Source organism: Scyliorhinus torazame, chromosome 29, assembly GCF_047496885.1.
Source record: "Scyliorhinus torazame isolate Kashiwa2021f chromosome 29, sScyTor2.1, whole genome shotgun sequence".
In the NCBI taxonomy this organism is placed as follows: Eukaryota; Metazoa; Chordata; class Chondrichthyes; order Carcharhiniformes; family Scyliorhinidae; genus Scyliorhinus; species Scyliorhinus torazame.
In genome coordinates, this window is record NC_092735.1 from 8,366,501 (window position 1) to 8,387,944 (window position 21,444).

The 21,444-nt window shown below is 48.4% G+C and overlaps 1 protein-coding gene across 1 annotated transcript in view; it reads left to right on the forward strand.

The window, feature by feature from the left end:
• Window positions 1-21,444, forward strand: part of LOC140404121 (meiosis inhibitor protein 1-like) — a 221,306-nt gene that overhangs the window by 172,753 nt on the left and 27,109 nt on the right. The window contains exons 10-13 of the mRNA XM_072492540.1: window positions 6,343-6,459; window positions 9,690-9,789; window positions 12,081-12,215; window positions 18,666-18,798. Coding sequence (XP_072348641.1) covers window positions 6,343-6,459; window positions 9,690-9,789; window positions 12,081-12,215; window positions 18,666-18,798 — 485 coding nt within the window. The remainder of the gene's footprint in view (window positions 1-6,342; window positions 6,460-9,689; window positions 9,790-12,080; window positions 12,216-18,665; window positions 18,799-21,444) is intronic.

Consider the following 21,444-nt stretch of genomic DNA (forward strand, 5'->3'; position numbering starts at 1 on the left):
GACCCGCCGCCGGAGAATACGGCAACTGGTGGTGTGGCGGGATTCACGCCTCCCTCCGGGGATTCTCCGACCCGGCAGGGAGTCGAAGAATCCCGGCCCAGGACATGATTCGCAGGCCCATCTGCACACCGTCCACACCTGCTCCACACCTTCAAAGAACCTGCTCTTCCAGGCCACAGCCATGTACGTCCTGTGGACCACCTTAAATTGTGTTAGGCTAAGCCTGGCACATAATGAGGATGCATTCACTCGCCTCAGGGTATTCTCCCACAACCCAGCCTCCAGCTCCCCACTAAGCTCTTCCTCCCACTTTCACTTCACCTCCTCTATCAGGACTCCCTCCCATTCCATCAGCTCCTTAGAAATCTCCGATACCTGCCCCTCCCCCATTCCTGTTTTCAACACTACCTTGTCCTGTAGCCCCTGAGGCGGCAGGTGCGGGAAAGCCGTTAACCTTCCTCCGCACAAAGTCCCTCACCTGCAGGTAGCGGAACCCATTCCCCCCAGACAGCTCAAACTCCTTCTCTAACTCATTCAAACACGTAAAGTTGCCGTCAATAAACAAATCCCTAATCACTCGTGCCCTGCCCGTTACCATCCCCGGAACCCACATCCAACCCCCCCCCCCCCCCCCCCCCGGAACAAAGCGGTGATTACCACAGATTACACACCGTTGCCCCATCCAGCCCCATGTGCTGCCGCCACTGTCCCCACACCCTCAGGGCAGCCACTACTACCCAAAACCCACTTCCTGACCATCGCTATGTTTGCCGCCCAGTAATAATTTATAAATTTCGGAAAGCCAGACCCCCTCCACTCGATCCCGCTCCAGCAGCACCTTCTTCACCCGCGACGTTTTACCCGCCCAAACAAACCCTGAGATCACCACATTCACTTTCTTGGAAAACGCCTTGGGGATAAAGATAGGAAGGCTCTGGAAAACAAACAAAAACCGCGGGAGTACCGTCATCTTCACCATCTGAACCCTCCCCGCCAATAACAACGGGGGTGCATCCCACCTTCTAAACTCCACCCTTCATCTGCCCCACCAACTGAGCCTGATTCAGCTTGTGCCGCCGCTGCAATGCTCCCACCCCTGTGCCACCTGAATACCCAAATACCGAAAGCTCCCCCCACCCCACACCGCCTTGAAAGGCATCTCCCCCAATCTCTTCTCATGCTCCCTCGCCTGGATCGGAAAAACCTCACTCTTACCTATATTCAGTTTGTACCCCGAAAACTGGCCGAATTCTTCTAGGATCCCCATGATTCCCCCCCCCCCCCCGCCCAAAGTCGTCTGCGTAAAGTGAGACCCTATGCTCCAGCCCCCCCCCCTCCCCCGGACTATCCCCTGCCAGTCCCTCATCGCACTCAGCGTCATCGCCAACATCCTCCCCGTGTGTGCGTGGGTTTCCTCCGGGTGCTCCGGTTTCCTTCCACAGTCCAAAGATGTGCAGGTTAGGTGGATTGGCCATGATAAATTGACCTTAGTGTCCAAAATTGCCCTTAGTGTTGGGTGGGGTTGCTGGGTTATGGGGATAGGGTGGAGGTGTTGACCTTGAGTAGGGTGCTCTTTCCAAGAGCCGGTGCAGACTCGATGGGCCGAATGGTCTCCTTCTGCACTGTAAATTCTATGATAACGGTTCTATAGTCGAAGCAAAAGGCAGTGGAGAAATTGGATCTCCCTGCTTTGTCCCCAGTCAGCCTAAAAGAACCCAAACTCACCCAGCTCGTCCACACACTCGCCACCGGCGTCTGATATAGCAGCCGGACCCAGTCCACAAAGCCCTGCCCAAACCTAAGTGCCCCATGACCTCCCACAAATAGTCCCACGCCACCCGATCGAAGACCTTCTCCGTGTCCATGGTGACCACCACCTCCACCTCTTGTCCCTCGGGGGGCATTATTATCACGTTTAGCAACCTCCTGAAATTCGCAGCCAGATGACTACCTTTAACGAACCCCGTCTGGTTCTCCAGTATCACCCCCGGCACACAATCCTCAAATCTCGAGGCCATGATCTTGGCCAATAACGTGGCATCCACATTTAACAGGGAGATCGGCGTATATGACCCACACTGCTCCGGATCCTTATTCCCGCTTTAAGATCAGAGAGATCGAGGCCTGCGACTTTGTCGGGGCAAGCAATCCCCACTCCTTTACCACCAAGGGCCGCAGAACCCCCACACACTTTTTATAAAACTCCACTGGGTAGCCGTCCGGACCTGGGGCCTTGCCCAATTGCATCGCCTCCAGCCCCTCCACCACTTCTATCAGCTCAATTGGGGCCCCAGGCCCTCCACCAGCTCCTCTTCAACCCTCGGGAACTCCAACCCTTCTAAAAACCACCTCATCCCCTCCACCCCAGTTGGGGATTCCAACTCATACAGCCTACTGTAGAAATCCCTAAACACCCCATTCACCCCCACCGGGTATAAAAACCAGGTCCCCCCCCACCCCTGTCCTTCACTTTCCCGATCTCCCTCCCTGCCTCCTGCTTCCTCAACTGGTGCAGCAACATCCTGCTTGCCTTCTCATCATATTCATACACCGCCTCTCTTGCCCTCCTCAGCTGCCCAACCGCCTTCCCCATGGATATCAACCCGAACTCCATCTGCAGCTTCTGCCGCTCCTGCAACAGCCCCGCCTCCGGGGATTCCGAGTACCTCCTGTCCACCTGCAAGATCTCCTCCACTAGCCTTTCCATCTCCACCCACTCCGCCTTCTCCTTATGTGCCTGTATCGATATAAACTCCCCTCTCACCACTGCCTTCAATGCTTCCCATACCATGGCTGCCGAGACCTCCCCTGGATCATTTATCTCCACCGACCCCCGGATGGCCTCCCTCACCCATTCACACACCTCACCCGTCAACACCCCACATCTAGCCTCCATTGTGGGTGCTGCCCTCCCCACTTACTCACCCGCAAGTCCAAGGGGCAGCACGGTAGCATTGTGGATAGCACAATTGCTTCACAACTCCAGGGTCCCAGGTTCGATTCCGGCTTGGGTCACTGTCTGTGCGGAGTCTGCACATCCTCCCTGTGTGTGCGTGGGTTTCCTCCGGGTGCTCCGGTTTCCTCCCACAGTCCAAAGATGTGCAGGTTAGGTGGATTGGTCGTGATAAATTGCCCTTAGTGTCCAAAATTGCCCTTAGTGTTGGGTGGGGTTGCTGGGTTGTGGGGATGGGGTGGAGGTGTTGACCTTGGGTAGGGTGCTCTTTCAGGAGCCGGTGCTGATTCGATGGGCCGAATGGCCTCCTTCTGCACTGTAAATTCTATGATAATCTATGATTAATCTAGGACAAAGGTTCGGCACAACATCGTGGGCCGAAGGGCCTGTTCTGTGCTGTATTTTCCTATGTTCTATGTTCCACCCAATGCGGAGCATGATCTGACACCACTATCGGTGAGCATTCCACATCAACCACCCCCGCCAGCAACGTCTTATCTAAAACAAAAACGTCAATTTGGGTGTTCACCCTGTGCACATGAGAAAAGAATGAAAATTCCTTCGCTCTCGGCCTCCCAAACCTCCACGGATCCACCCCACCCCATATGCTCCATAAACCCCCTTAGCGCCTTCGTTGCCACCGACACCCTCCCTGACCTCGAGCTCGACCGATCCAGCCATGAATCCAGAACCGTATTAAATTCTCCCCCATAATCAGCCAATGTGAGTCCAGATTGGGAATCTTTCCCGTCTCATAAACTCTATATCGTCCCAGTTCTGAGCATAAATATTCACCAGCACCACTGTCAACCCTTCCAATTTCCCACTCACCATCACATATCTTCTCCCCCCGCGAGTCAGCCAACATACTCCCCACTTCGAATGCCACCTGCTTATTGATCAAAATCGCCACCCCCCCCCCACCTTGTTTTAGAATCTAACCCCGAGTGAAATACCTGCCCTACCAACCCTTTCCTCACCCTAGCCTGATCCACCATCTTCAGGAGTGTCTCCTGCAGCAGAGCCACATCCGCCTTCAAGCTTTTCAAATGTGTGAACACACAGGCCCTCTTGACCGGCGCATTCAACCCTTGCATGTTCCATGTCATCAGCCTGGTCGGGGGGCACCCCGAACAGCCCCCCTCCCACACCCTCGACATACCACCTTTTAGAAACCCCTCCCCTGTCAGCAGTCCTCCCCCTCCCGCCCCTACCTCTCACCACACAATCCCAGCCCCAAGCCCCCTCAGTCTAACCACCTGCTCACCCACCACTGCGCTTCTGTGAACTAGCCCGCCCAGCTAGCCTGGTAGCCCTGGCCCATGGCACCTAGCATCCTAGCCCCCATTGATCCCCCCCCCCTGCTCAAACAAACTCTCAGTGCAAAACCTAGAAAAAACAAACCCAAAACAATGGCCCCAAACAGTCCCAAAATAAACCAAACAAACCGCAAAGGAACAGTCCTCCAGAGTTCAATGTCCTCCTTCTCCTGCCAGTTCATTGTCCCTGACTAAATCTATCACCTCCTCCTGGGTCCAGAAATACAGCTCCCGACCTTTATAGGTCATCCAGAGGCGTGCCTGTTACAGCATTCCGAATTTCACCCCCTACTTTAAGAGGGCCGCCTTCACCTTATTGAAGCTCGTTCTCCTCTTGGCCGGCTTCGTACCTAGGTTCTGGTACACACGGAACTCACTGCCCTACCACCCACCTCAAAATCCGTTCTTTGTCCAAGAAGCGGTGCAGTTGCACCACCATCATCCTCGGCAGCTTGTTCCCCTGCGGCTTCCTCATTAGCGCCCTGTGCGCCCGGTCCACTTCCAAGGGTCGTGCAAATCCCCCCACTCCCAGCAGCTTCCCAGACATCTGAGCCCCATACCCGCCGGCGTCCGTTCCCTCACTGACCTCCAGCAGACCCACGATCCTCAAATTCTGCCTGCGAGACTGATTTTCCAGGTCCTCCATTTTCTCCTGCAGCTGCCTCTGTTGGTCCCACATCATCCCCATCTCCACTGCCAGCGAGGCAAGGTGCTCCTCGTGCTCCCCCACCGTCTCCTCCACCTTCTGGGTCACCTGGCCCTGGGCCTCCAATCTCGTCTCCATGTGGGCGATCCCTGCCTTTATCGGGTCCACCACCCTGGCCAGGTCCTCCAAATTCTCCTTCCTCTGCTGGGTGAACTTCTCATTCAGGAAGCCCACCAGCTGCTCCGTCGACCACTTGGTGGGTAGGATCGGTCCCTGACCCTCTGCCATCTTCACCTGTGTCACAGGCACCACTCCAACTTTCACCGACTGTTGCCTTTTTTTTAGGCCACCGGTGGGCCACTCTTCTACCACCCCTCCTGCACCATTTTTCAGTCACAAAATCCACCCGTTAACCGGGTATTAGGTCCAAAAATTCCACCACTAGCGGGAGCCACCAGTTGTGCGACCACTCACACCATGTCCGCCACCGAAAGTGTTAGGCCTCAGCCCGAGAAGCTTGCTTCTAATTTCTACATGACATTGTGGAAACCCTTGTATCCTGGAAGATAGGTTCAGAAATCTAGTCCACCCTTTTACTGCCCTGAATAATTACAGGGACCGAACGTTTATTGCTAAAAACTGGTTCTCTATTGGGGCCATTTTGATTTTGCACGAATATTTGAAAAGTCTAATTTCAAGGCGTAAGTTTTTGGTTAATGTCAACTATTAGATAATAGTGAAACGTGTTAAGTGACACTGTAACTGAGAACTATAAAAGCTAAAGTTAGTGGATTCAAATGACAGGCCACTATATGAAATCTCTGGATGCCTGTATATGGTAGTTAAAAGAACTTCCTTTTTGCTTTCTCTGCAGTGGAGATTTGGACTGACCAAAACGCTCCACCTGATGCCGAGGTAGCTATTGAAGCTTATCTTTAGTGTAGCACAATCAATCACTCACGGGGCGAGATGAGAAGGAGTCGAACGATGGCTTTATTACGCAGACTTGTTCCCCAGCAGCACAGTTACAGAATGCGGCTGCTGGGAGAACCCGGGCTCTTATACTCCGCCTTACTGGGTGGAGCCAGCAGGCGGCTGATCCAATCGGGATCCAGTGTCTATCCACCAATAGCCTTTAGGCATCCCAGGGTACCTTAATACCCCTAATACATACACCACAATTAGTTAGCCTCAAATGTAATTTTCCTCTGGATTGAATATCAAACCTTGCACTGCAGGTAAATACAGGCCAGGCAGCATGTATAGAGAGAAAGACAGAGCTGATATTTCTGTTTCTCTCTTCAGAAATTATGCCTGATCTACTGAGTACTTCCAGCATTTTCTGTTTCTAATTCCAGATTTACAGCATCTGTAATATGTTGTACTTGCACTGATTTTTTTTCTCATTCTGCTGTCACCTCTAGAATTCCTGTTTGAGCGACTCTGCAGTACGGATGAGATATTAGTGTGGTCGGTGTACAGTTGTCTTCTCCTGCTGACTGAGGAAAAACGTTTCTTTTCAAAGTGCCACACCATTTATGGTAAGATTAAAGACTGCTTGTAGGGATGTCTCTGAGCCAAAGTAAACGCAAGTATATACTAGCCTACACAATGTAGAAAGTCAAATAATGCTGTGTCAAAAGGATCTTTTACTACTTTAGCTCAATAACTCTCTGTCCATTAAGAGGTGACCAATTAAGGGAGAAACATTTTTGATTTAAAAAGGGAGCCGAATGAATACCTCAATAAGAGCACAATTTAACGTTAAAGAATAAATATGGAAATAAAACTGATAAAATACTCAATGATTCCAGTCCTGTATGATCATGGAAATTCAGTTATGGATTTGAATACCATAGACTGTAATATTAGATTTATATCTGGAGACTTTTTGTTTGGGGGTGGGAGCTAAGCATAACGTTCACAGAATTCATTCTCCTTGCATGTTTATCAGTGATGCTTTACCTTCATCACATTAAGTATGGCTAGAACTCCCTCCCTTTCCCCCCTGCCTCTCCCCAACATTGCAATTTGTACTCGGCCTTATGTAAGAACTAGGCAAATTGACCTTAGTTTGTAACTTGTTTGCCAGAATTGGAGAATTGAGATGCTGTTTACAGTTATATGACCTGTACTAGAAGATAATTGTTCTTCAGCCCAATTAATTTCATCCTTTCCGAATACATGGATTTTCACTGAGTTAGGATGACTTGAGAGCCCTTTAAAAATGCAGGTCTGTCTCGATTCCGGGATTCCCAAACCCATTCCAGAGTTGTCTTTTTAGGGAGTGCCTTTAAAGGGTGCAGCCTGGTTCCTGTCAAAAGCCTATATGTAGCCTGCTCTATTTTGGAGATAGGCATGCAAGTTCAAAAGGTCCTCCTCATTCCAAACTCCTCCCTCCCTTCCACCTACCACCCAAGGCCATAGTCTTGCAGGTGACCACACTTTAGATGGGGATCGAGGTACCTTTTAAATGAGTTGAGGATTTCAGTCTCAACCACCAACTTAGGCAGCAAATTCTTCATGCCCAGCACCCTCTGGGTGAAAAGGTTTTTCCTCACCTCCTCTCTAATCCCTTCTGCTAATCATTTTAAACATCTGGTTATTGACCCCTCAGCTAGGAGAAACAAGTCTTACCTGTCTACCCTATCTAGGCCTCTCACAATTTTGCACAACTCAATTAGGTCACCTCTTAGCCTCCTCTATTATAAGGAAAACAACCCTAGCCTAGCCAATCTCTCCTCATAGCTGCAATTTTCAAATCTTGGCAACATTCTTGCAAATTTTCTCTGTACTCTCTCCAGAGCAATTATGTTCTTCCTGTAATGTAGTGACCAAAACTGTATTCAAAACTCCAGCTGTGCCCTAACCGGTGTTTTACACAGTTCCATCATTACCATAAGAAATAGGAACAGGAGGAGGCCGTTTGGCCCCTAAAGGCTGCTCCACCATTCAGTAGGATCATGGCTGATCTAACGTTCCTCACCTCCTCTTTCCTGCCCTTTCCCCGTAACCCTTGATTCCCTTACCAATCTGGAATCTATCTCAGCCTTAAATATACACAAAAACTCTGCCTCCACAGAGGGGCAAGGAGTTCCAAACTCACAACTCTCTGAGAGAAGACATTCCTCCTCATCTCAGTCTTAAATTGGCAGCCCTTTATTCTGAGACTGCCCTCTGATCCTAGACTCTCCCATGAGGGGAAACATCCTCTCAGCATTTACCCTGAAAGCCCCTTAAGAATCCTATACATTTCAATGAGGTCACCTCTCGTTCTTCTAAATTCCAATGAATAGAGTCCCAACCTGTTTAACCTTTGCTTATAAGTTAATCCCTCCATACCTGGGATCATCCTAATGAACCTTCGCTGAGCCACTTCCACTGTCCCGGGTACAATTCCGGCCTTGGGTGACTGTCTGTGTGGAGTCTGTACGCTCTCCTCATGGGTTTCCTCCGGATGCTCTGGTTTATCTCCTACATTTCAAAGATGTGCAGGTTAGGTGGATTGGCCATTCCAAATTGCCCCTTAGTGCCCAAAGATTAGATGAGGTTACTGGGTTTCTGAGATTAGGGTAAGGGCGTGGGCCCAGGTAGGGTGCTCTTTCAGAGGGTCACTGCAGACTCGGTGGGCCGAATGGCCTCCTTCTGCACTATTGGGATTCTGTGAGAAGGGGGACATTGAAAGGATATTTCCTCTTGTGCGTGAGTCCAGAACTAGGGGCACTGTTTTAAAATTAAAGGTCGCCCTTATTGGAGAGAGATGTGGAGATTTCTTTCCTCTGAGAGCTGTGTGACTTTGGAACTTTCTACCTCAAAAGGTGTTCGAAGAGGGGTCACTGAATATTGTGAAGGCTGAGGTAGATATATTCATATTATTGGGGGCAGATGGAGAGTGTGGAACTCAACACAAATAGATCAGCTGTGCTCTTATTGAATGGCGTAGCAGGCTGAAGGGGTAGAATGGCCTTCTCCTGTTCCTATTTTGTATGAATAATGAATGCGTAGTGTTTGGTTCTTAACTATGATTCTTGTGACTCATTTCAGCTCCACCTGCATAAAAAAACAAATTCCTGCAGTACATCTTAAATTTGCTATTTATAATCCTGCTGAGAGCCATCATTATATACTGGGTTTTCTTTCTCTATTCCATTAAGTATCTTGTATACCTCTAACAGGGTGTCAAAACACCCGGGTGCATGGTGTGGACCACATTCAGCAGAAGCTATTTGGAAACATGAGGATAGAAACTGGTTATGTCCTTCACCTGTTTTGAGGCATATCGGTTTCCTGCATGAGGCTGTGTACATTTGCTCACTAAGTTACTCTGGGTTGCTGGCAGCCGATACTTGGCCCTCTTTTGTCTCACTCTGTAATGTGATGTAAAATCAGGGCACATAGGTTCTACGCATACAATAAAAATCCTGAATCTTTCCCTACAATCTCTTCGAGCCTCTCAGCATTGGAAATGGTCCTTTTGTTATTCCCCGCAGGAGATTGGACACAGCACATAGGCCAGGTGAAACTGTTCAACAGACTGTAACAGTCCTGCTCTATAACTTCTTCTCTCAAGATTATGAGCCTCACTTTCATCACTTTTAGCTCATACATGAAACACCAAATTCTGATTCCTGAAGTTCTCTTGGAATTTATAGGAGATATTTTGATCATTCAATACTAAATATATCGTCAGTGTTAAAGTCATAGATTCAAGACCAAGTGAAACCTACCAAGCTCTTAATACAAACATAGATAATATTTATATAAATTACAGGTATTGAATCCTTAGTTCGTAGCTTGAAGGAGACTATGAGAGTGAACAATGTTGAGGTCCAGAAGCAAGGTCTACTATTGTTTGGAGAGATTTTAAAACGGTAAGCATCTATGTTGGTTGAGGTCTTCGAACAACAAGCAAGGGGCCCAATTTTAAGTTTGTGATTCACGGGCAGATGGGGTGGGGATGAGGGGAGAGCTGGAAGTAAGCTCAACTCATCTGTTAGTGATGTTTTAACTCATTTTACTTCTGAATTTTCTGTCTAATCAGCAGCATTAGAAGTGATGTGAACCCACATGATGCGATCTCCATTCCAGTAATCAGAAACAATCCAAACAAGCAGATTTCAGGAGAGCAAAACAAATGTTGAAATGAAATCCAGTGGCTGAGAGCCCCACTTTGCTAACACCTCCTCGAATGTGCTGCTAAGAGTAGCCTTTCTTGTTCAGCAGAGAGATGCTTTGCCATCTGCTGCAACAGCAAACACTAATTAGTATTCAAGCTGGCACATGCATTGGCAATAATAGTAGCTTGATTGCACCTCCTTGACGGCAAGCTGCAATGCTAAGGGATAGAGTGGAAGATCACCATTCTCAAAAGCACCGCATGCAAATTCAACCGTGAAACAGTGTGGAGGTGGGCTTATCTGCAGACACATTGAGCAAAAGTCTCAATTTTTTGTTCTAAGTGTTGGACCAGGCGAGAAAACCAGCGTGCAAGTCTTCAGCTACACAGCAGGCTTTTCTCTCCATATTGTCCAGCACCACACCCTCTCCCTGGCACTGCTAGGGGTACTGCCAAGCCATGTCCCTCTCCCTCCCCGGAGGTGGGGCGCACAGGTTTCCCAGCGATGAGGGGTATAGTCAACAGAAAATCCCCTTTGACAACGCCGGGACCAGAAATCCCGCTGGCGGGCTGCCTCCGCTACCCAAAAACATGCGGCAGGTTGGTTGGTGAACCCTGCCTCTGTTGTAAACCTCGTCCACGTGACGCCACGTTGGTGAGTGGGGGAGTCCTATGTGGGGGGCAATTTGACAGGGAAGCCCGCTAATGATATTAAATGGATTGAAATGAGGGTTCAGACCTTCTTGGGTGGAAACCTTGTTATATCATTGGCGGTGCAAATCTGGAAATGAGATCTCACCGGCGAGTTTGACGTTTTCAGCTCTCGCAGAATTTAACATCCGCGTCGCTATTCACGTCTGCGATGAACGCGGGTGCAAAATCTCCCCCATTCTTACACTTTTGGGTTTCCTGTTACTTCATTTATGTCTCTTTCCAATTTGGCAAAATCTGCTCATGGTTTTAGATGTCCTTTATGGCTCTCTTCGTCTTTCAAAATCTTTGTTTCCCTGTTGTATTGCTTCTCTTTAATTGTCCTTATTTCTTTAAGTTTAATTAAAACAGGATTCTGTGCTCCCTCCACTGTGCTCTCCAGTCATCCAAATCTGCACCTGGAGCAATGGTAATGACATTAGAAACTAGGATGTAACTGGCAGACTTCCATTTCAATCCATCTGTAACGCACCAATAGCCACTTTGACATATGTAGCAACAGCATTGGAAAAATTATACTTGAGTATGTCCCAAATGGCTACTGTAATTTCTCTGAAGTCAATTCTGCAGGCCAAACTGGTAGCAAAAAACCTGCAAACAGTAACCTGGCTGCATGAGCTTACAACCCTGCTGTTAGTATTTTGCCTCTATTGTGTATCTTTGGGTTGCCATCCAGGTCAGTGCGAGGTTGTGCATTGATTTCAATAGATATTCTTTAGGATTTAATTGATTAGTAACAATAACTTCTGTCACTGTAACATTTCCTGGTACAAGTGGGGAACTGAAATGGTAGAGCTGAAATTTGTGCCTGGGAACTGCTTACACTCTTAGGTGCAAACATGATTTCAAAGGCTGGGGGGGGAGGAATCTCTATGAAGGCAGTTCTACATCAATTTTTCTGAACTGTTAATGACGTTATCGAATATCTTAGTCAGTAATGCTATAAAACTGGCAGAAAGAGAGTGGACATTTTTCTTCTGCTGCTCTTGTAAAGATCTCTGATATATTTTTAGACAGCACACAGCCATTATCACAACTGCAGGCTCTAATGGTTTTAATTCCAGAATCGAGATGGGTTCATTCCATATCAGGCAGAGTTTGCTTTCTTGTGTTCTATCTGACATGTGCGCAGGTAGAATGGAAGACGATTGGGGCCTACAGTTCTCCATGAGGAAAAATGAATCGGAAATTGAAACTATTTTCTGTAGGGTTTTTCAAAAACTATATTGATGGGAGGGTATCTGCTGTGTTATCCATTTATTGATGTTTCTACAATTTGTTTAAAATGTGTAAGCGAAAACATCGAATCATGTTTTATAAATGTATCTTTTACAGGCAGCCTATAGGAATAAAGCTGTTTATGAATTTCACTATTTGGCATGAAGCGATTGTTGTATTACGGGAAGCAATGACCAGCTGCAGCCTTGAAGTCACGACTGAGGCAGCCAATGCTTTGGCAGCCTTCCTGCGGTAAACATTGCTAACTTTCTTGTTACCAATTACATAAATAACAAGAGGTTTTTTTTTACAAAGAGTTAGCAGAAATAAAAGAAAATTCGCTGAACTGGATTAATTACACAAATGCCATTTTTAGGTTTCTCTTTCATGGAAACAAGGATATTATGTTCAGCTTCCTGAAACTATTCTTCATTCTGTTAGATTTATCCACCTTTGTTGCATCCCAATACTCGAGCAAATTTTTATCACTCTTGGTTTGAAAAATTTCAGTTGACCTAACGTTTCAGTCTTTTGGAGGAGAGAGCTCCAGATCTCCAACTACCCTCTATGTAATAAGTGATTCTTGATTTTGCTGATAAATGGCTCAGCTCTAATTTTAAGATGTGATGCACGATCAATGACCACTAAAGCGAGGTTGTAGTCCAACTGAAGGCTTTAATAAGCTAGATGTTTCCCCCAGCAGCTCAGGTACAGAATGAAGGCTGCTGGGCGGCACGGGCTCTTATACCCCACCTAGCAGGGCGGAGCTACCATACATCTTGACCAATAGGAAGCATACAGTTTCTACCAATGGTGTTCCAGCATTACCAGGTACCGTAATACCTCTACTACCACAAGATGATAGCCCGATTTTTTGCTCCGCGGTTGGGAGTACAGCAATGGGGAATTTCCAGGCTCCACGAGTCCAACCTGAGGAAAAGAGACCCGGAATGTCGGATTTTCGGTCTGGGGATGCGGGCTGCATGAGAAGTCGGGCTTGCTGCCGTTGGAACGAGTGTGGATGGACTGCCGGGCGTGGAGGTGGGCTGGCTGGAATGCTTGCCTCTGTGCACCAGTGTTTTGTTTGTTATTTAAAAAATGAACAAATCATAAAACATCCCACCAGCCCTTACCTGCCACAAGCTCCTCATGCCCCATCCATCACCTCATGCACTCCCCCCATGGCCCCTCATGCTCCAATGGCACCTTATGCCCCTCTACCCATCTCCTGTATAGCACTCCATATCTCACCTCCAATGCCACTCTATGCCCTTCTACATACCCCCATTAACCTAGCCATTCCAGGCCCCCAACATTCCCATGATCCTTCATAGTCCTGATGTCAATTTAGTGCCAACACATGCTCCCCACCCAACCCCCTTTGCTCCTTTTGTGCAAACTCACCTAGTATCCACTATGGACAAACTGCCATGCTGACATAATATAGTTATGTGTCCATTGATAATGTCACAAATTTTATAAAAAAGTCACTGTCCTTGATTAAAAACACAGTCAAGACATTGAAATTTTCCAACTAATCTCTTACGACAACAAACCTTTCTATTCCATAACCACTTGGAGTTGTCAATCAAACTGCTCACTTAACAGGCACCCACTGTGATACTGTTAAGTTGCAAAATCCGAAAACCCTATAATGATAACCCTCAGGCTTATGTCATGATTTATGATCATGAATAATAAATCATGAATCATTTATGATATGATATCATAAATGAATCATGATATCTTTTATATCACGATTCAATGATATAAATGCGTTAGAAGCAGTTCAGAGCAGGTTCACTTCAACTGATGCCTGGGATGAGAGGGTTATCTTAAAGAGGGTTATCTTAACGAGGAAACATTGGATAGGCTGGGCCAACACATTGGAGTTTAGAAGGTTGAGAGGTGCTCTTATTGAAACACATAAGATCCTGAAGGACTTGAAAGAGTGGATATTGGAAGGATAGACTAGAATTAGGGGACACAGTTTTTTTTTTAATGTGGGAGGGGGGGGGAGGGGAGGGTCTGCTCTTTAAGACGGAAACGCGAAGAAATATTTTCTCTGAGGGTCCTGAATTTTTGGAACAGTCTTCCTCAGAGCACAATGGAGACAGGAGAAGTTAATATTTTAAAGTTGTGGAAGGTAGATTCTTGACTAACAAGAGATCACCGAGGAATGGGGAATTGAGGCCACAATCAGATCTTATTGAATGACGGAGCAGATTCGAGGGGCTGGCTGGCCTAATCTTGCTCTTAGTTCATATGTTACCTGCTATGAAAATGGCAGAGGCTGGATTCAGTAGTGGGACTTCTAGATTTGGACCTCTGCTAGCATTTATGCACAGCAGTAAGCCGCTTAATCTGTGTGAAAATTCAGACCAATGTCTCCTTGCTTCTAGATTTCCACACCAGAAGAAATATTTCCCCTATTTCCTGTGCCTCCTAACTTGATGTCAAGCCTGGATATAACTGCTTTTTTTCATCCAAATCATTAATGTAAATGATAAAATGTTGAGACTACTACTTCCTAACCAGTTAACAGCCAATAACACTCTGTGCACTTATTTAGTTTAAAGCCCTTGGGTGAAAGCCATCAAGTCCATACAATCCCTACAGTGCAGAAGCAGGCCATTCGGTCCATCGAGTCTGCACCGATCCTCTGAAAGAGCACTCTATGTAGGCCCACTCTCCCGCCCTTTCTCTGTAATAACCCCTATGCATTGATCATGGCCAGTGCACCTAACCTGCGCATATTGGAACTGTGGGAGGAAACCGGAGCACCCAGAGGAAATCCAAACGGAGAGAACGTACAAACTCCACACAGTCACCCAAGGCTGGAATCGGTCCTTGGCACTGTGAGGCAGCAGTGCTAACCACTGTGCCACCACCCAATCAATCGTGGAAATTTGTCCATCTTCATTCAGCCCATTATTTTCTCCATTACCATTTTGATGACTCAGAAATCTACTAGGTTCCTGAACTTAAGTTTTAGAATTCTTTATAAAGCTAGAATTTTGTCTGCATCCTCCGCTATGAAAGCAGTTGGAAAGAACCCATTTAACATACCTGCAATTTCTTTATTGTCCATTATAGTCTCATTCTTGCCTTAATGGGTCCACATTCTCCATTTATTTCTGTTTGTGTTTTATGGAGGAAATTCCTTTAGGACCAGAACACACACCCCTACCAGGAGGCCTGAGACTAATCCCAACTTGGGCCTTGGACCTCAGACCTCAGGGACATTATTTGGACGAGTTGCTGTCTGAGGGATGTTTACCTTGCCAGCCTGGTACCTCTGAGAAGGAAAGGACAACAGAGAGAGGCCAATTGTTGGCCCAATGTGGCTGTGAATCTGGGATGAGGACTCTTGTTAGGTCCACACCACTGGCCTCTTGTTCAGCTGCATCCAGGCCTGGAAAACCTGAGCAGAGCAGGTCTGTGACGACTTGGTTCAGGTCAGCCCAAACGTCTTGAGGGGTCCTGAGCCAGGTGTTGTACTTCTTATCAACAGAGATAAGGGGCGGACTTCCGGTGACGGCGGGCAGGAGGCGGCCGCACAATGGAGGGCTCCCGTTCGGCAACGGTATTTTCAGGGCTTTAAGTCCGGTCCCAGGGTCCACGGAGGCGGCAGAAGCAGGGAGAAGGCACGGAGGAGGCACAGTGAAGACACAAGAGGAAAAAAGAACAAAGAAAAATGTCGAGGGTGAGCAAGAAAACGGCCAAAAAAAAAACAGCTGAAAGTCCGTCGGGGAGTGGAAAGGTCACCGCGGGTTCACCAAGGAAAATGGAGGCTGGAGCACCAGGGAAGGCCGCACTGCTTACGGCTGAAGAAATAACTAAGGTGATGGCTTCGGAATTTGAAAAGCAGTTGGCGCAGATTGCGAAATGCATGGAGACGGTGAGGAAGGAGATGAGGGAGGTTTTGAGTGTGCTGGTGGAGGAGGCGGTTTCCCCGATGAGGACGGAGGTGGCGAGCGCAGTGGCGGAGGTGCGAGAGCAAGGGGAGGCGCTGAAGGAAGTGGAGGAGACGTTATTGCAGCACGGTGATCAACTTGCCTCGATGGGGAAAGAGATGCGGAAGGTGATGGATACTAACAAGGATCTGCAAGGAAAAATGGAAGACCTGGAAAACAGATCCAGGCGACAGAATTTAAGGATTGTGGGGCTGCCCGAAGGAGTTGAAGGACCGAAGCCGACTGAGTATTTTGCCGCGATGTTGGCAAAACTATTGAGGGAGGGGGAGGATCCCTCCCGATATGAACTGGATCGGGCTCATCGGTCGTGGAGGCCTGTACCAAAGGCGAGTGAGCCGCCAAGGGCAGTGACTCTGTGCTTCCGTAGGTACAGTGTGAAGGAGAAGGTCCTGAGCTGGGCCAAGCAGAAGCGGGTGGTGCAGTGGGCTGGAGCGGGTATACGTGTATACCAGGACTTTACGGTGGAGCTGGCAAGGAGGTGGGCTGCCTTCAACCGGGTGAAGAGGGCAAGGTGCGGTGCGGCATTGCATATCCAGCGAAGCTGAGGGTGACTTACAAGCTCAGCGACTTTTATTTTGGAACGGCGGAAGCAGCGGAGGAGTTTGCGAAAGCAAAAGGACTGTGGCAGAACTGACAAACTGAGGAATGGCCATGTGCCGATGTAACCTCATGACTGTATTTTCTTCTTTTTTGTATCACTGCGCGCGGGTGTAGAGATTAAAGGAGCCAATGTGGTATATATTTGGACAAGGGAAGGGACGGGACTTTCACTCGAAATGAGAGTTCTTTGGGGTGTAGGTGGATATGTGGGGTTTGTGTGCTAAAAGGGGATCTTTGGGCTTTCCTAGGGCCGGGCAAGTGGGAAAGGGACCCGGGCGGGGGCCTCCACGCTGGCCGGTTTAAGCCGGCCAGTGAACGGGAGTGAGGTGGGGGGAGGGGCTGCAGCCATCGGAGCCTGGCAGAACAGGGTCCGAGTGGTCTAGCCGGGGTGGAAAGTTGGGGGGAAGGAACCGAGGTTGGGAGGAGGAGTTTTACAAGAGGCAGTGGACGGGAGGAGCTGGAGACCTGGGGTGTGGGGGGGGAGGTGGGGGGGTGGGAGCTGTGTAAGATTAAGGGTGACTGCGGGTAATCCTTGATTCCTTTTTGTCATTTGTTTATGTAAACATGCGGGTTGAGGCTTGAGGGTTGGTGGGTAGATGGGATCGTTGCTTTATGGGGACTGACATATCTTGCTGATTATTGTTTATTGTTGATGGATGTAAATGTGGGAGAAAATGTGAAAAAGGAGGAGAATAATTTTTTTTAAAAAACAGAGATAAGGGGCTGGACTATCGGCACCGCCGCGCCACATTTCTGTTTTACCTCGCCGGCGGGATACTCCGTTACGCCAGCTAGTCAATGGGGTTTACCATTGTGGACAGCCCCACGCCGTCGGGAAATTCCCAGGCTGCAATGGAGAATCCTGACAGCGGAGTATCCAGCCCCAAGTGGTTTGGGGTCTTCAGCATGCATTATTATTACTATATCCAGCTTCTTCAGTAGACAAGGGGAGAATACAATGAAGATACTGCTAGAATGCTGGTCACTGTTCCTCTGATGAAATATTTAAACAAGACATTTAAGAAAAATATATGCATGAAGATGCTTCCTCTTGGAGACTGAAGGGAGCAGGAAAAATAAATATAACATGATAAATTATTATTGGTAGGGAAATTCAAATCAGAATTCTCCATGCACGTACAATAAGTTATAATAGTTGGATAACCCTATAGTTGGCTGAATTATTTCAAAGTTACAATATTCCAATTTAAAGTTGTGCCAACAAGTTAAACAGAGGATTTAGGTGGTTTGGAGACTAGGGCGGAGAAATGGCAGATGGAATTTAATCCGGACAAATGTGAGGTAATGCATTTTGGAAGGTCTAATGCAGGTAGGGAATATACAGTGAATGGTAGAACCCTCAAGAGTATTGAAAGTCAGAGAGATCTAGGAGTACAGGTCCACAGGTCACTGAAAGGGGCAACACAGGTGGAGAAGGTAGTCAAGAAGGCATACGGCATGCTTGCCTTCATTGGCCGGGGCATTGAGTATAAGAACTGGCAAGTCATGTTGCAGCTGTATAGAACCTTAGTTAGGCCACACTTGGAGTATAGTGTTCAATTCTGGTCGCCACACTTCCAGAAGGATGTGGAGGCTTTAGAGAGGGTGCAGAAGAGATTTATCAGAATGTTGCCTGGTATGGAGGGCATTAGCTATGAGGAGCGTTTGAATAAACTCGGTTTGTTCTCACTGGAACGACGGAGGTTGAGCGGTGACCTGATAGAGGTCTACAAAATTATGAGGGGCATAGACAGAGTGGATAGTCAGAGGCTTTTCCCCAGGGTAGAGGGGTCAATTACTAGGGGGCATAGGTTTAAGGTGAGAGGGGCAAGGTTTAGAGTAGATGTACGAGGCAAGTTTTTTACACAGAGGGTAGTGGGTGCCTGGAACTCGCTACCGGAGCAGGTGGTGGAAGCAGGGACGATAGTGACATTTAAGGGGCATCTTGACAAATACATGAATAGGATGGGAATAGAGGAATACGGACCCAGGAAGTGTAGAAGATTGTAGTTTAGTCGGGCAGCATGGTCGGCACGGGCGTGGAGGGCCGAAGGGCCTGTTCCTGTGCTGTATATTTCTTTGTTCTTTGTTCTTTGTATTAATATTGTTCAAAAAAATTATTCAGGAAGGATCACCTGTCCGTACCTGCACAGTATCAGGAACTGCAAAGACTGATTGAAGTTCTGTTAATGCGCTGTGCAGATCTTCCAGTGCCTTCCATGATCAGAAGCAATGGCAGCACTATCAAGGGTAAAGAGGTAATGTGACATGTTTTTAAATGTATTGAAATTATACTATATTTCATATTATGGAACATAAGAATCAATACCATGTTCATGAGTTTTCAGGATATTTTTAAAAAAAATCTTTTTATTGGCATCTCCCATATTTACAAACAGTTGTATATATACACATCACATTTTTCTCGCCCGCGCTAATTTTCTTTATTGTACAGAGAGGTTTAGTTTGTCCTTCGCTTAACTGACCCTATGTGCATTTTGTTGCACTCTTGATCGGTCTATGGTTCCTCCCCCTTCGTGTTCCCCCCGGCTTTGGCTGTGCTTTTTTACATTTTCTGGACAGAATGGAAAAAAAAGGGGGGTATCTCTCGTGCCGCCCCCCCCCCCCCCCCTTTGGAACAGACCGACAAACTGCCCCCAAGTATCCAGGAAGCCTTCCTCGGACCCTCGGGTGGCGTACTTAATCTTCTCCAGGTGGAGAAATTCCGAGAGGTCAGCGGGCCAGTCTGCAGCTGTGGGTGGTGCTGCCGATCGCCAGCCGAGCAGGATTCTACGGCGTGCAATTAGGGAAGAGAAAGCGAGGGCGTTGGCCCCCTTCACCATGTGTAACTCTGGCTGCTCCGATACCCCGAAGATTGCCACTATTGGGCATGGCTTCACCCTTATCCCCACAACCCTGGTCATTGCCTTGGAGAAGGCTGTCCAGAACCGAGCAAGCTTGGGGCAAGCCCAAAACATGTGGGTGTGGTTGGCTGGGCTCCTCTGGCACGCTCACATTTGTCCTCCACCTCCGGGAAGAACCTGCTCTTTCGGGTTCTGGTCAGGTGCGCTCTGTGCACCACTTTGAGCTGCATTAGGCTTTGCCTTGTGCAGGAGGAGGTGGAGTTCACCCTGTTCAGTGCTTCACTCCAGAGTCCCCATCCTACCTCTGACACAGTTCGTCCTCCCATTTTTGTCTGGTCTCGTCCAGTGGAGTCCGGGCTCTGTCAAGTAGCTGTCTGTATATTTTACCACATAGCCCCCACTTCTCATTGCTTGTGCCTATCAGGTCCTCTAGTAGTGTGGTTTCTGGGGCCCCGGGGTACCCTATTTTTCTTTGCGGAGGAAGTGTTATTTGGAGGTGTCTCATTTCCTGTCCTTTTGCTAGCCTCCACTTCCTCGTCAGTTCGTCTAGTGTCGCCAGTCTGTGCCCTACATAGAAGTCCCCGACCGTCAATGTGCCCCCGTCCCGCCTCCATCTTTTGAAGGTGGTATCCAGCATGGCTGGGGGGAATCTGTGATTGCCGCATATGGGAGCCATGGGGGACATTTTAGTTATCCCGAAGTGTTGTCTCAGCTGGGTCCATGTTCTCAGCATGGCCGCTACCACTGGGCTCGTTGTGTATCTTGTTGAGGAGGATGGGAGTGCTGCTGTAGCCAGGGCCCGGAGGGTCGGTCCTTTTCAGGATGCCTACTCCATTTGTAACCAATCTGTGTCAGGTTCTTGTACCCATCCCCTCACTCTTTCTGCCGCTGCTGCCGAGTGGTAGTATTGTAGGTTTGGTAAGGCCAAATTTCCTTCTTTGCAGTGTCTGTTTGGGAATTCTCAGGTTCTTACCCCCCCCCCACACACAAACGCCATGATTAGACTGTCTACTTTTTGGAAGAAGACCTTGGGGATGAAGATCGAAATGGATCTAAACAGGAAGAATAACCTTGGCATTACGTTCATCTTGATCGTCTGCACTCTCCCCGCCAGGGAGAGTGGGAGTGAGCCCCACTTTTGAAGGTCTCTTCTTACTTCCTCCACCAGGCTGGTCAGGTTCAACTTGTGGATCTGTGTCCAGTCTCTGGCTATCTCCGGATCCCCAGGTAGCGGAATCTTTTCTGGGCTGTTTTGAACGGGAGCCCCTCCAGCTCTCTCCCTCCCCCTTTTGGTTTCACTGGGAATGCCTCGCTTTTGCCCAGGTTAAGTTTGTAGCCCGAGAAGGTTCCAACCTCTTTCAGTATTTGCAGTATTGCCTTCAGTCCCTCCTGTGGCTTCAAGACATTGAGGAGCAGGTCACCTGCATAGAGTGAGACTCTGTGCTCTGTGCCTCCTCTCCAGATTCCTTTCCAGCTTTTCGCGTTCCCGCAGGGCTATCGCCAGAGGTTCGATCGCTAGCGCGAACAAGAGTGGGGACAGGGGGCAGCCCTGTCTTATTCCTCTCTGCAGCTGGAAGTATTCAGAGCTGGTGGTGTTAGTTCGGACGCTCGCTTTGGGAGCGTTGCACAGGAGCCTCACCCAGGCGGTGAACCCCGCTCCTAGCCCAAACCGTTCCAGTACCTCGAGGAGGTATTTCCATTCGACTCTGTCGATGGCCTGTTCTGCGTCCAGGGAGACGATCACCTCTGGTGTTCTCCCCCCGGAGGGGGGTCATTATTACATTCAGCAGCCGCCTGATGTTCGCTGTGAGCTGCCTACCCTTGACAAAGCCCGTTTGGTCCTCTGCGACCACCTCTGGTACACAGCCCTCCAGCCTTTTGGCCAGGACCTTTGCGAGTATTTTCGCATCCACATTCAGCAGTGAAATGGGTCTGTATGATACACATTCCGTCAGGTCTTTATCTTTTTTGGATATCAGTGAAATTGTGGCCTGCGCTAGCATGGGGGGCAGGGTGCCCCTTGCCAGTGAGTCCGCGAAC